Consider the following 14,869-nt stretch of genomic DNA (forward strand, 5'->3'; position numbering starts at 1 on the left):
CTCACTGAGGTACTTGAATACATGGACGGATGATCTTCACTAGGGCTCTTTATCGCCACGTGACTGTCCCTATCGCACCGCTACTTTCTTTCCCCTGATTAACCACTCAACAAGTGACCTGGGCAATTTCCGAAATGGCGTCTCTAGACCCGAAAGTCGCTTCACTCGTCGACAAGGCTGCACGAGAGGATGATTCGGACGAGGATGCACTCATCGCCTCTCTGGAAGATGACGAGGCGTTAGATGCGTTCCGCGAGCAACGACTTCAACAATTGCATCAAGAGTACGACAAGGCGCGACGATTGAAGGAGAGCGACCATGGAAGATACTCCGAGATTAAAGACGAGAAGGTTTTGATGGATATCACAACAAGCACTAAACTGTGTGTGGTGCACTTCTTCAAGCCCGACTTCAACCGCTGCCGCATCATGGATACTCATCTCGAGGTAAAAACACTTCTTATTACAACAAGGCTGCTTGCTAAAATTAAATAGTCACTAGCCCCCTCCCACTATGAGGCCCGATTTCTCAGGATTAACGTTGATAATTGTCCTTTTCTTGTCACTCGTCTAGGCATCCAGGTCTTGCCATGTGTCATTGCCTTTATTGACGGTGTAGGAGCTGATCGCATTATTGGATTCGAGGGGCTTGGTCACACTGAGCAAACATTTACGACTCGCGATCTGGAGGCCAGACTTATCCGAGCAAACGTACTCGCAAGAAACAAGGTCAACGAGGAGGATGAGAGGCAACGGCTACAGCGAAGCAAAGCAAAGGAGCAAGAAGACGAGGACGAAGACTGGGATTGAGTAGCCACAATGTTGAGTCACGTGGTCATATGTAGCTGGAAGCTGGAAGCTAAGACGATGCGAGGCAGTGGACCCTCTCACAGCAGGAGGATCCCGAGTTTTTATTTGCTGCTCAGCATATAGTGCAGGGAAGGGCCATAGCAGAAGTTTGCAATCAAGCTTCCAACAAGCAAAGCTCTCATATGCTTGCCGTTAAGGGCACCAGCTACTTAATCGCATCCAGCAGTAACAGCCCATATACCAATCACGATACAGCAAGATAAACAACTTTCGGTTCTATTTGGCGCAACAAGTGAAGTGTCACTGATAACGTGGTTGAGATTGCACTAAAAAAACACCTGCTTGCGTAGTGGGTGACTGAGTATTAAGTCAGTACAAAATCCTAGGGCAACTCTGATTGGTTGTCATCAGACCACATGCACATGCGCTGAATGACTTTCCAAATGGGAGTTAGTCTATGAGTACAAGCAAGGTCGTGCGCCATGAAACCATGAAATCATGAAACTGCGGAGTTCACGCGGGAGATCTGTGCATCTACACTTTTCAGCCCCAGGACCACGAGGGCACCGAAGTAATTAACGGGGACCTTGTTGAGTCTCTGATCTGCGTCACGTCAAAACAATCTCAACTTCCCCCAAACCAACAGTGATTAATGCAGTGTCCTCGCTTTGCTTCTGCTCCCAAACTGGTTTTGAGGGCCGCCATGGGACGACAGCTGTGCTGAAGCTCTCTTCGCTGCCAACGACCTGTGGGGGTTACCCAAACGCTGATCTGAGAGCCTTGAGTTGCAATGCAGCGGCGGATAAACCATCGAACGTTGTGTACGACTAATCAGGGTCAACCGGATACCAGTTATAACTACGGAAACATGTAAACGGCATGTATCGTATTGGGTGGATATGATCAAGATGGAAATAAGAGCTTTCGTAAAGGCTAACAAACGAGCACAATGGTCGTCGTAGTAACTCTTGTGATTATGGATTCACCGTGGAGTTGGGTAGATTGACGAATCCTTTCGTGTAGTAATCGTATGCGTGCTTGTCTTTTCTTTTTCGCCGTGGGTTTAGCATCCCCGCGTGACTTGTAAGTGGATCGCTTGGTGCTTACTTTGTATTGCATATTCGATGCGGAGGATGGCTTGTGACGTTCCAGGTATGAAACCTGGGGCTAGTTTCGATGCCAGCCAGTCTGGCCAGTATCCGACCCAAGCCGAGTGCACTGTGTAGTATTGGTTCCGCTCCTGCGCCGCGGCGGTGGTTGAAGAGCTCACCCACCCCCACGCAAGATTGGGTGCAAGGCTGATGTATTGGATGCGAAAGGAGGGCGGCCTCAACGGTGCATCATTGCAACAAATGAGGCTAAATACAGGCTGGACGAGAGCGAATCACAGTATTGTGCCGAAGGTCGGCTAGCGAAGAGACTCGGTACAAGTCCCGCGCGGCGATTCGGCGTGGTTGGTGTAATGGCTTCGCGTCGGGGCGGCATTGTCGGGTGGTGCTTGACTGGGAATCGTGCATTACAGCTTGCGGGCCCCGCCATGGCAGCTAGCTTACCAATGCAGCCCAGTTGGCGTGGATACGCAAGGAGGGGCCGGAGGAATGTGACGATCTGAATTGCAAGTGGCCAAGAAGGCGAGACACGCAGGCGCACCCTAGTTTGTGTATACTCTAAATCGTATCTGCATGTGGTGGTGAGGGTGCAGGTGGTAGGGTGCAGTGGTGGACTCGGACAGCTTTGCTCGATAGCGGGGTAGGTCGCCCGCATGACGACGGCGCGACTGGAAGCTCAACGCAACGCAGCGCAGCGCAGCGCAACGCAGGGAGGGCTCGCACAAACATGGCCCAGCACTTGGACGCTGGCCAGCCATGCACAATCTGTCGTGCTCCATCTGGTGACGGATGTCCGAAGCGGTCCAAGGCCACGGTAGCCTTGTCCGCGACAGGACTCGCCGAGTTTGGGCCAGCCTCTTCCGCAGGCGGCGGCTTGGTGGGCTGGCGTGGCCCGGAGGTGCGTTGCGAGAGATGCGGCGGCTTAGTGATTGTGCCAAATAGCCCGGATGTTGACTGATGGCCCATGGCCCTTTTGAACCACGCCAGACGGCACTGAGACGCCTAGGTGGGCAGGCCGAGTGTGTCTGTGTCTGTCAGTGAGGGTACCATCATATCCCCCGGCGTCTGAGCGGCAAATTGGGGCTAAAACGTCACCACCACGAGGGCCTGTAAACCGCTAGAGCACGTCCGATAACCCCACCAGTCGCTGGAGCTTTTCTTTCCACTCACCACGCCCTACCCGTGCCTTCTCTTCTTCCCCCAAGATCCCCCTTCCCCCTCTGACTCTCATTGCCCACTACAGCCCTTAATTGAGCTGTCACCTCGCGACCGCGCCTCCCGCAGAGCGATTGCACACCGAACCACCCTTTCACCATGGCCGACACACTTATCCAGCCTCAACACGAGGTGGTCAATGCCGGGTAGGTAGCTTCACCCGTCTTCACACCTTATGGCCCACCGCTTGCAAGCAGCCTTCATCCGGCTCGCCTCAATTTCTCCGGCCGCACTTTCCTATTGAACAATGCTGCTGCTCTCGATGGAGGGGCCGCTTCATATCCGAATCCAATAAGCCATCACTGAGACCTTCCAAACGCCGCCGCTAATTCACTTGCTCTCGCAGAAACATGGAGCTCAAGGACAACACCATCATTGTTGTTCTCGGCGCCTCTGGTGATTTAGCCAAGAAGAAGACTGTACGTACACACTCATGCCCAATCGGTGGAGGCGTCACACTAACATCACTGCAGTTCCCAGCTCTCTTCGGCCTTGTAGGTTACGCGGCCACACTCATGTTTCGCCTCCATTGACCATCGATACAGCACCGAAACAACTTCCTTCCCAAGAACATCAGCATCGTCGGATATGCGCGCACCAAGATGGACCGCGAGGAATACCTCAAGCGCGTCAAGTCGTACATCAAGACCCCCACAAAGGACCTGGAGAAGCAGCTGGACGAATTCTGCAACTTCTGCACCTATGTCTCGGGTCAATACGACCAGGATGACTCGTTCATTCAGCTCGAGAAGCACATGCAAGAGATTGAAAAGGGCCGCAAGGAGACCAACCGCGTCTTCTATATGGCTCTTCCTCCCAGTGTCTTCATCACAGTTTCTCAGCACTTGAAGCGCAATTGCTACCCAAAGAGCGGTATTGCCCGTGTCATTGTAAGCCATGTGCATTTCTCAATGCAGTTTCAGGCCGCTGACTGCAATCGTACAGGTCGAGAAGCCATTCGGCAAGGATCTCCCAAGTTCAAGAGAGTTGCAAAAGGCACTGGCTCCAGACTGGTCTGAAGATGAGCTCTACCGAATTGACCACTACCTGGGTAAGGAGATGGTCAAGAACATTCTCATTCTCCGATTCGGTAACGAATTCTTTGGCGCAACCTGGAACAGGAACCACATCGACAACGTTCAGGTACGGTGAGCTCAGCATGTTCGGAGATGAAAATACTGACAAGCACAGATTACCTTCAAGGAGCCTTTTGGCACCGAGGGACGAGGAGGTTACTTTGACGAGTTTGGCATCATTCGTGATGTCATGCAGAACCGTGAGTGAAGAAACAAAAATCAGAAAAAGAAAGAAAAAGTTACTAACGATTGCAGACTTGCTGCAAGTTCTGACGCTCCTTGCTATGGAGCGACCAATTTCCTTCTCAGCCGAAGACATCCGTGACGAGAAGGTGCGTGTCCTCCGTGGCATGGCCTCCATCGAGCCCAAGAATGTCATCATTGGACAATACGGAAAGTCGCTGGATGGAACGAAGCCGGGCTACAAGGAGGACGACACCGTGCCCAAGGACTCGCGATGCCCCACCTTCGCCTCCATGGTCGCTTACATCAAGAACGAGAGGTGGGATGGCGTGCCCTTCATCCTCAAGGCCGGAAAGGCGCTCAACGAGCAAAAGACCGAAGTTCGCATCCAGTTCAAGGATGTCACTTCGGGTATTTTCAAGGACATTCCCCGTAATGAGCTTGTCATTCGAGTGCAGCCCAACGAGAGTGTCTACATTAAGATGAACTCCAAGTTGCCCGGTCTCAGCATGCAGACCGTTGTCACAGAGCTTGATCTTACCTACAGGCGGCGATTCTCCGACCTGAAGATCCCAGAGGCATACGAATCGCTCATTCTTGATGCGCTCAAGGGCGACCACTCCAACTTTGTTCGTGACGATGAGCTCGATGCCAGCTGGAGGATCTTCACTCCTCTGTTGCACTACCTGGACGACAACAAGGAGATCATCCCCATGGAGTACCCATACGGTAGGTTTCTTTAAGGTGGTATGAATCATACAGCTACTAATTACATGCTAGGCTCTCGTGGTCCTGCCGTATTGGATGACTTTACTTCTTCTTACGGATACAAGTTCAGCGACGCAGCAGGTAAGTCACGATATCTATAGTATACTAAGAATGATTGCTAATGCAGGCCCAGGATACCAATGGCCAATGAACGAGCAGAAGTTGTAGAAGCCTGCTGGTGACTATGTTTGAAAGCGGCAACGAATTGCGCCCTCTTGGTGTGTTGATCGGCCTCGGCAGTCTTTCCATGCAGAAATACAAGTAGCTGAATAGATAATGAATGCAACGACGTCTTTATGTCGCAAATTATTACGCCTGATGGCGCGTATATGATGAGTGGTTGTTTGTAGCGCGTCCTCTGTTGCTGGGTGTTCTAGTTTGCATTTAGACTTCCGAAAAGCGGAGGACGCAAGCAAGCGAGTGGCTGGCGGCGGTAGTGGGGTAGAGGCTAGAGCGGCATGGCATCATCGGGGGAATTGAGAAATTTTTGAAAAAGGTCTGGTCAGACGCCCACTGAGTCAAAGTAGAAGTGTCATAGCAGTCGGAGATTAAACTACGCAGTGAACACGTATTGATTTAAAATGGAAGGCATCCCTTGAGAGATTGCTGTTACTCACCAGTCGACACTACTCCCTTTCTTCGGTTGACGTTTGCAGCCTTGCGGAACCCGCCATAAATTACCGCGTGATTGCTTTGATACGCGACCCATTTTAGTATCCGTAGTAGAAACGCGGCGGTATTTATAGTCTGAGGTTTTGAGCCTCCGGATTGTACGACCTGTTTGAGTTGTAGCATCCCCCCACCTCTCCCCCGAGCAACCTCCGCAATCACGCCCGCGCGCGCCCATCATGACTCCCGCCCAAGATATTGCCGGCAGCATTAGCCAAATCTCACGCAGCGTATCCAACAGCCTCGACATCAGCACCAGCCCAACCCTCTCGTTCCACAGCCCGCCCTCGACATTCAGGCAACCGCCGTCTGCCAACTCTAGAGATGGCCGCACCCCGAACCTACCCGGCACGTCGCATGCGCAACAGCTGGCGAAACAACTGAAGCCGTTTGACACCAAGGACATCAAGGTCCTTCTCTTGGAAAATGTCAACGAGGCTGGTGTGGATATCTTGAGGGGCCAGGGCTACCAGGTCGAGGCAATCAAGGCCAGCCTGGGAGAGGATGAGTTGATTGAGAAGATTCGTGATATCCATGTGATTGGAATTCGGTCCAAGACGAAGCTCACCAAGAAGGTGCTGGAGGCAGCAAAGAACCTCATTGTTATCGGCTGCTTCTGCATTGGAACCAACCAGGTCGACCTCCAAACTGCTGCCAGCAAGGGTATTGCCGTCTTCAACTCGCCGTTCAGCAACTCGCGCTCGGTTGCTGAGTTGGTCATCTCAGAAATCATTGCGCTCGCTCGCCAGCTCACTGACCGCTCCATGGAGCTCCACAACGGTACTTGGAACAAGGTCAGCAAAGGATGCTGGGAAATTCGTGGCAAGACACTGGGCATAGTCGGATACGGACACATTGGTTCGCAACTCAGTGTGCTGGCGGAGTCTATGGGTATGAGCGTCATTTACTACGATGTACTGACCACCATGGGCCTGGGAACCGCGCGACAAGTAACATCTCTCGATGACCTTCTCGCACAGGCCGACTTTGTGTCTCTACACGTGCCCGCGACGGCTGAGACGAAGAACATGATTGGCAAAGAGCAATTTGCAAAGATGAAGGACGGTAGCTACCTCATCAACAACGCCCGTGGTACCGTCATTGACATTGCGGCGCTGATTGAAGCCAGCCGCTCCGGCAAGCTGGCGGGTGCAGCCATCGACGTGTTCCCCAACGAGCCTGCCGGTAACGGTGACTACTTCAGCAACGAGCTGAACACGTGGACAAAGGATCTTGTGGGTCTCAAGAATATTATCCTCACACCGCATATTGGCGGCAGTACCGAGGAAGCGCAGAGCGCAATCGGCGTCGAGGTCAGCACAGCATTAGTCCGCTATGTCAATGAAGGCACGACGCTTGGCGCCGTCAACATGCCCGAGGTCAATCTCCGAAGCTTGACGCTCGACCAGCCCGACTGCATGCGTGTGATTTATATCCACAAGAATGTGCCTGGTGTGCTGAGGCAGGTCAACGGCATTCTGCTGCACCACAACATTGAGAAGCAAATGTCGGACTCGAGAGGCGATGTTGCTTATCTAATGGCAGATATCAGTGAGGTCAAAGAGAGTGAGATTCGGGATATATTTACGAGCTTGGAGGAGTTGTCGTGTAAGTTTCTGCTCTCCTGTTATTCTTGGTGTAGGTCATGGCTAACAGGGTTGATCGCAGCGTGTATCCGAACGAGGGTCTTGTACTAGGGGTTGACTCGTCTCCGACAGGTGCCTCAGACTCAGCCAGGTGAGGGGACGAAGCGAACGTGTTTGAGGCGTGTGATTTCTCCTCTTGGTGTGTCTCGAAGTATGACGCCTCTTTCAATTCAACATTTCTTCTTCAAAAAGGGAAACGGGAAACTAGGGTGGGGCGCTGTGTAAAAACTTCAACGTTGAGTCTGTGTGTATGCATGCAGAGCAATAAAAGGTACATGTCGTGTTTGTTAGATTTGTTTGTGCACTGGTTTGCTTGGTATAAAAAAGTGTACTGGGGTCTGGGGAATGCCATTGCTAAAGAAAAAACACACATAGAGACAGAGAATGCATGATTTATGAAACTGGAGTGAACCAGGTAATACGTCTAGTTGAGATGAGGCAAGTTTGTGCAAACGTATGTTGTTGTTTTAGTGCTTGTGACGGCACAAGGGTGGTTGTGAGGGGTATAGAGCACCGTAGGAGCTGAGATGTATGAGAGCACGTGATAGAGTGGAGCATATGTATGCATGCCATGTCATGTTGTCTATCTATGGATATGTACTTGTCAGATGACGCCAACTTGTGACGGGCGACGGGAGGATTTCTTGCTGGACAAAGGACGTGGAGAGTGCGAGACTGTCTTTGTATGTACTATGTATATACATGTCTCGGATGGGCGAGACAAGGCAAATGAGGCAACCTGGTTTCAGGAGGTAGACGGGCTGGGTCAGGCCGGCGATGTGGCCATGCATGACGGATTTGCAGGGCAGGGAATGGCATGGGCTTGGAGGGGGCGTGGGGAGCGAATGGGCCGGCGTAGTGCGGATAGTAGAATATGGTAGACCAGTGTCTGAGGTTGCCGTATGTACACGCACGCATATAGGCACACAGGTACGGCGAGGCACCCATACACACAGATCGGTAGACACATCGATACATGGGGGGGTGCGGCTTATTCGCATGCAGCGTCGAGGAGGTGCATATTGTGAGACGAGAGTCTGCGTGGCCGTGGTTGGTGGTTGGGTAGGGCCCCTGGGGCATGGCCTGTGCGCTTAAGCGGCGTGCTGGCGGTGAGAGGCCCGTCTAGCGCAACCAAGAGAAAGTCGAATCAAGTGCTGGCAGGTGTTCGCATGTTTCCAACCACACCGTTTGTCCCTCTCACTCCTGGCGATGCTGTCAAGCCTGTGACCTGCAGCGCCATCCACTGCTGACCACAACGACGAGCAGCAGCAGTAGCTTCACGACAACACAGCCAGCGGCCGCACTTATATCGCGAGCTGAGCGTTGACCATCCGCCCCCCCTCCCCTCCTTACAGGGAGCCGCTTTGGACCCTGATATTCCGCACCGCCATTTGGAGGACATAGACGACGCAGGAGACGACACCTGCGACTGCCCGCCATGGCTCACATCTACGACATCGGCACCCGCGCATGGCAACCCGACACCACCGAGGGCTGGGTTGCCTCCGAGGTGACGGACAAGCAGATTGCGGGGGATAAGGTGACGCTGGTCTTCACTCTGGAAAATGGCGAGGTACTCCCACACCCACACCCACACCCATGGACTGCGAAGCCTGTTGGAAGAGGATACTGACCATGTCTTGTACAGACCAAGACGGTCGAGACGACTCTCGACGCCATCCAGACTGGCAACGACGACAAACTGCCGCCATTGATGAACCCCGCCATGCTCGAGGCCAGCGACGACTTGACCAACCTGTCACATCTTAACGAGCCGGCTGGTACGGTCTCCTCTCTATACACACAGACAATTCGCATGTCATACTGACTAGCATGCAGTCCTCCAGGCCATTAAGCTTCGTTACTTGCAAAAGGAGATTTACACATATTCGGGTATTGTCCTGATTGCAACGAATCCCTTCGCCCGCGTCGACTCCCTATACGTTCCTGGTATGGTACAGGTCTATGCCGGTAAACAGAGATCATATGGCGCTCCGCATTTGTTTGCCATTGCCGAAGAGGCTTTTGCGTAAGAATTCTCCTCCTGTTCCGCTATCGGCACGGAACCTGGCTAGCAGTAACTAACACGCTGCAGCGACATGTTGCGCGACCAGAAGAACCAGACCATTGTCGTTTCTGGAGAGTCTGGTGCTGGTAAGACAGTCAGCGCCAAATACATTATGCGATACTTTGCCACACGAGAGTCTCCTGACAACCCGGGCAAGCGGAGAGGCAAGTCCGACCAGATGAGTGAAACCGAAGAGCAAATTCTGGCCACCAACCCTATCATGGAGGCCTTTGGTAACGCGAAAACGACGCGAAACGACAACTCGTCTCGTTTCGGTAAATACATTGAGATCATGTTTAACAAGCAGACGGACATTATCGGTGCCAAGATCAGGACATATCTGCTCGAGCGGTCAAGACTGGTGTTCCAGCCGCTTAAGGAGCGCAACTACCACGTCTTCTACCAGCTGGTAGCCGGTGCTACCGACGAGGAGCGTGAGGAGCTTTCGCTAAAGTCTGTCGAGGAGTTCAGCTACCTCAACCAGGGTAGCGCTCCTGTCATTGAGGGCATGGACGACGTTGCTGAATTCAAGGCGACGAAGCAATCGCTGACCAAGATTGGCGTTTCGTCCGAAACCCAAGACGGCATCTGGCGCCTGCTTGCGGCCCTTTTGCACATGGGAGATGTCAAGATCACTGCGACGCGAACAGACTCAAATCTTTCTCCCGAGGAGCCCTCGCTCGTCAAGGCCTGTTCCTTGCTCGGAATTGACGCAAACACGTTTGCCAAGTGGATCGTAAAGAAGCAGCTCATTACCAGAGGAGAAAAGATTGTTTCCAACCTGACACAACAGCAAGCTATCGTCGTCCGAGACTCAGTTGCCAAATTCATCTATTCAAGTCTGTTCGACTGGCTGGTAGAGCGAACCAACGAGAGTTTAGCTACAGAAGAGGTCATTGCGTCTGCCCACACCTTCATTGGTGTTTTGGATATTTACGGTTTCGAGCACTTTGCTAAGAACTCTTTCGAGCAGTTCTGTATCAACTATGCCAACGAGAAATTGCAACAAGAGTTCAACGCACACGTCTTCAAGCTCGAGCAGGAAGAATACATGCGCGAAAAGATCGACTGGACTTTTATCGATTTCGCCGACAACCAGCCGTGTATCGACCTGATTGAGGGCAAGCTCGGTATCCTGTCCCTCTTGGATGAAGAGTCTAGGTTGCCCATGGGTTCCGATGAGCAGTTTGTCACCAAGCTCCACCACAACTACTCGGGAGACAAGCACAAGTTCTACAAGAAGCCTCGATTTGGAAAGTCTGCCTTCACCGTCTGCCACTATGCCGTCGACGTCACATACGAATCCGATGGCTTCATTGAGAAGAACAGAGATACTGTGCCCGACGAGCACATGGAAGTGCTCAAGGCCTCAAGCAACAAGTTCTTGACTGAGGTCTTGGACACTGCTGCCTCGATCCGAGAAAAGGAGACAGCCAGCACTGCCTCTGCCAAACCAGGTGCTGCAGTCTCAGCCGGACGCAGGGTCGCTACCAACCGAAAGCCAACGCTTGGTGGTATCTTCAAGTCTTCGCTCATCGAGCTCATGCAAACCATCAATTCAACTGATGTTCACTACATCCGTTGTATCAAGCCCAACGAGGCAAAGGCTGCCTGGCAGTTTGACGGACCCATGGTTCTGAGTCAATTGCGTGCTTGTGGTGTCCTCGAGACGGTCAGAATTAGTTGTGCCGGTTATCCTACGCGATGGACGTACGAAGAATTCGCCCTACGTTACTACATGTTGGTCAGGTCATCCGAATGGACACCGGAAATTCGCAACATGGCCACAGCCATTTTGAAGAAGGCTTTGGGCACTGGCAAGAACGATGGCACCGACAAGTACCAGATGGGTTTGACCAAGATCTTCTTCCGCGCTGGTATGCTTGCGTTCCTTGAGAACCTGCGTACTGCTCGACTCAACGATGCGGCCGTTATGATCCAGAAGAACCTCCGCGCCAAGTACTACCGCCGCGTCTATCTCGAAATGCGCGAAGCTGTCATCTCGGTTCAGTCGTTGGCTAGAGGTTACATGACCAGAGAACGCGCTGAGGAGGCACGACAAGTCAGGGCTGCGACCACCATCCAAAGAGTCTGGAGGGGTAGCAAAGACCGCAAGCGCTTCCTTTTCGTCAGAAACTCGGTCATCAAGTTCGAAGCTGCCGCGAAGGGATATCTTCTCCGCAAGAACATCTTGGACAAGAGGCTTGGAGATGCTGCTCGTATGATCCAGCGGAATTGGCGCAAGCAGCGTTACATTCGCGCCTACAAGAAGCAGCTCAAGCAAATCATTACTGTTCAGAAACTGTGGCGAGGACGAAAGGCCCGCAAGGAGTACAAGGTCCTGCGCGCCGAATCTCGCGATCTCAAGAACATTTCCTACAAGCTGGAAAACAAGGTCGTCGAGCTTACTCAGAACTTGGGTACGATGAGGGAACAGAACAAGTCGCTCAAGTCACAAGTGGAGAACTACGAGAGCCAGATCAAGTCATACAAGGAACGCAGCCGAACTCTCGAGAACCGCCAGAAGGAACTCCAGGCCGAAGCCAACCAGGCTGGTATCACTGCTGCCAAGCTGAGCCAGATGGAGGACGAGTACAAGAAGCTGCAGATCAGCTACGAAGAGAGCACTGCCAAGATGCGTCACTTGCAAGAAGAGGAGAAGGAGCTCCGCGCTTCACTCAAGAGGACTACCGAGGACCTCGAGCAGTCAAAGAGGAGGAGCAATGTCACCGAGACCGAAAAGATGTCGCTCCGCCAGCAACTTGCCGAACTTCAGGAGCAGGTCGAGTTGATGAAGCGCTCTGGACCAATCCCCAGCGACCTCAATGGACATGCTCCAAGCATTGCGCCCAGCAGCTTGATCAAGCTCGTCTCGTCGAAGAAGCCAAAGAGGCGCAGTGCCGGGCCCGACACTCGCGACATCAACCGCTTCAGCGAACAATACAACCCTCGCCCTGTCTCCATGGCCCCTGGCTCCACCATCCACAGGCAGAACCTCTCTGGCTCAACGTTTGCTCAGCTTGATAACGTCGAGATGGAGCTTGAGAACATCCTTGCTGAGGAGGACATGCTCAACGACGAGGTTACTCTTGGACTCATTAAGAACTTGAAGATCCCATCCCCCACTACCACACCTCCTCCCACCGACAAGGAAGTCCTCTTCCCTGCCTACCTCATTAACCTCGTCACTTCGGAGATGTGGAACAATGGTTTCGTCAAGGAGTCTGAGCGCTTCCTTGCCAACGTCATGCAGTCGATCCAGCAAGAGGTCATGCAACACGATGCCGAGGATGCCATTAACCCAGGCGCCTTCTGGTTGTCCAACGTCCATGAGATGTTGTCCTTTGTCTTCCTCGCTGAAGACTGGTACGAGCAACAAAAGACTGATAACTACGAGTACGACCGCCTGCTCGAGATTGTCAAGCACGACTTGGAGAGTCTTGAATTCAACATTTACCACACCTGGATGAAGGTCCTCAAGAAGAAGCTGCACAAGATGATCATTCCCGCCATCATCGAGTCACAATCACTACCCGGCTTCGTTACCAACGAGAGCAACCGCTTCCTTGGCAAGCTGCTCCAGGGCAGCAACACCCCTGCTTACAGCATGGACAACCTCCTCACCCTGCTCAACAGTGTCTACAAGGCTATGAAGGCATACTATCTCGAGGACTCTATCATCACACAGTGCGTCACCGAGTTGCTGAGATTGGTCGGTGTCACCGCCTTCAACGACCTGCTCATGCGCCGCAACTTCCTCTCATGGAAGCGTGGTCTCCAGATCAACTACAACATCACCCGCATTGAGGAGTGGTGCAAGTCTCACGATATGCCCGAGGGTACTCTGCAGCTTGAGCACCTTATGCAAGCTACCAAGCTGCTTCAGCTGAAGAAGGCTACATTGAACGACATCGAAATCATCCAGGACATTTGCTGGATGTTGAGCCCTAACCAGATCCAGAAGCTGCTCAACCAGTACCTTGTGGCAGACTACGAACAGCCCATCAACGGCGAAATCATGAAGGCTGTCGCATCCCGAGTGACTGAGAAGAGTGATGTTCTGTTGCTCACTGCGGTCGACATGGAGGACAGTGGCCCATACGAGATTGCGGAGCCTCGAGTCATTACTGCTTTGGAGACATATACGCCATCATGTAAGGTCTCTTTTTCTTAGATCGTTTTCTTTTGTTTGCTCAAACACATCTAACATGTCTGTAGGGCTTCAAACACCCCGCCTCAAGCGCCTTGCTGAGATAGTGTCTCAGCAGGCTATTGCCCAACAAGAGAAACTCGAGTTTGACGATGACATGCCCGCCGGCCAATCCAACGGCGACGCCATGAACGCTCTGACTGGTGGCATGGGTATGAACGGCGGAGGAATGAATGGACACGCAACGATTGAAGAAGGTATTGAGGCATGAACTTGAGCATATTTGTAAGCGAAAATTTGGCATTTAGACATGACCGAGACGAAGCGTTAAAGAAAGCCTTATCGTTTTCCCCTGAATGTTTGTAGTTGTAGCTGTCTGTCTATCTGGCTGTCTAGGCTGGGACCTGCATGGACGGAAAGGCAGAAGAAGGCGGTACAATTGCTGGGGGTCGGTATCGACGATGATGACGACGAAGATGGAGCGTATTGATTTTCTCTACTTCGCTTTATTTTGGGTTGGGTTATTTAATGCTGGGAAATATGAGATTTTTTTTGTCTTCTTCAACGCTTATTATTTGTTTGCCTTGCGTAGCCAGATGCTGGCCCGTTGGAAGGAAAGGTTCAAGAAGGTTTCCAGAGCGTTGTCCACAAGTAGTGCACAATTACTCATCACGTGCATGGGTCGGTAATTGACAAGATGGCCAGATGAGTATGCGGCACGACCGGCGGTGCCCCATGTAGATACGGGAGCGTAATTGCGATTCTTGTCCGTATAATATTGGTTACGTAGGCGCACTACGGGATGAGAGGGCTAATTCGGACATGGCAATGCGGCAATCAGAGCTGGGATCCTCTAGCCGTGGTATTCGCAGGTGAAACTCCGAGCCACATGCATGAGGAGCATACGTAAGTGACAGGTAGGAAAGGGCAACGCGCCAAGATTCGCCCGGCCCGCGCCCAGTCCAAAGGACGCTAGGTAACGCTTCCCCGTTCTGGGGCCCTACACTGGTCCCCGCCTTCATCTCATCAAGCGAACACATGGCCAAACCCAAAGATAGCTTGCTGACCGAGTTCCCCTTGTTTCCTTTTTCCCCCTTTGCGTCTTCCCTTTCGCACTTTTGTTATTTATTAATTTTTGGCAAGCCTCGATGATCTAGAAGAAAAGAAGAAGTAGAC

At 52.3% G+C, this 14,869-nt stretch overlaps 4 protein-coding genes across 4 annotated transcripts; 3 read left to right on the forward strand and 1 right to left on the reverse strand.

Annotated features, from left to right (window-relative positions):
• The first annotated feature begins 111 nt into the window (after positions 1 to 111).
• PSV08DRAFT_361023 (thioredoxin-like protein) lies at positions 112 to 1,084 on the forward strand. Its single transcript, XM_014220992.1, has 2 exons — positions 112 to 446; positions 495 to 1,084. Exons 1-2 carry the CDS (start codon positions 135 to 137, stop codon positions 807 to 809), a joined length of 627 nt encoding a protein of 208 aa, XP_014076467.1. The 5' UTR covers positions 112 to 134; the 3' UTR covers positions 810 to 1,084.
• Positions 1,085 to 2,138: 1,054 nt separating this feature from the next.
• Positions 2,139 to 2,884, reverse strand: PSV08DRAFT_400777 (uncharacterized protein; the record flags this gene model as incomplete). Its single annotated transcript, XM_066093603.1, has 2 exons — positions 2,139 to 2,586; positions 2,646 to 2,884. The coding sequence occupies 2 exons, from the start codon at positions 2,882 to 2,884 to the stop codon at positions 2,139 to 2,141; spliced, it is 687 nt and encodes a 228-aa protein (XP_065949297.1).
• A 198-nt stretch (positions 2,885 to 3,082) lies between these two features.
• Positions 3,083 to 7,894, forward strand: PSV08DRAFT_408801 (glucose-6-phosphate 1-dehydrogenase). The gene is made up of 12 exons (XM_014220994.2): positions 3,083 to 3,279; positions 3,480 to 3,552; positions 3,607 to 3,627; positions 3,679 to 4,023; positions 4,079 to 4,276; positions 4,325 to 4,409; positions 4,465 to 5,121; positions 5,173 to 5,241; positions 5,294 to 5,324; positions 5,657 to 5,661; positions 5,953 to 7,437; positions 7,498 to 7,894. The coding sequence occupies exons 1-12, from the start codon at positions 3,233 to 3,235 to the stop codon at positions 7,524 to 7,526; spliced, it is 3,045 nt and encodes a 1,014-aa protein (XP_014076469.2). The 5' UTR covers positions 3,083 to 3,232; the 3' UTR covers positions 7,527 to 7,894.
• An 844-nt stretch (positions 7,895 to 8,738) lies between these two features.
• Positions 8,739 to 14,258, forward strand: PSV08DRAFT_199623 (P-loop containing nucleoside triphosphate hydrolase protein). The gene is made up of 5 exons (XM_014220996.1): positions 8,739 to 9,048; positions 9,124 to 9,256; positions 9,315 to 9,504; positions 9,571 to 13,697; positions 13,762 to 14,258. Exons 1-5 carry the CDS (start codon positions 8,914 to 8,916, stop codon positions 13,962 to 13,964), a joined length of 4,788 nt encoding a protein of 1,595 aa, XP_014076471.1. The 5' UTR covers positions 8,739 to 8,913; the 3' UTR covers positions 13,965 to 14,258.
• Positions 14,259 to 14,869: the final 611 nt, after the last annotated feature.

Source organism: Bipolaris maydis (genome assembly GCF_028858645.1).
Source record: "Bipolaris maydis strain C4 unplaced genomic scaffold PSV08scaffold_5, whole genome shotgun sequence".
NCBI classification, from domain to species: domain Eukaryota; kingdom Fungi; phylum Ascomycota; class Dothideomycetes; order Pleosporales; family Pleosporaceae; genus Bipolaris; species Bipolaris maydis.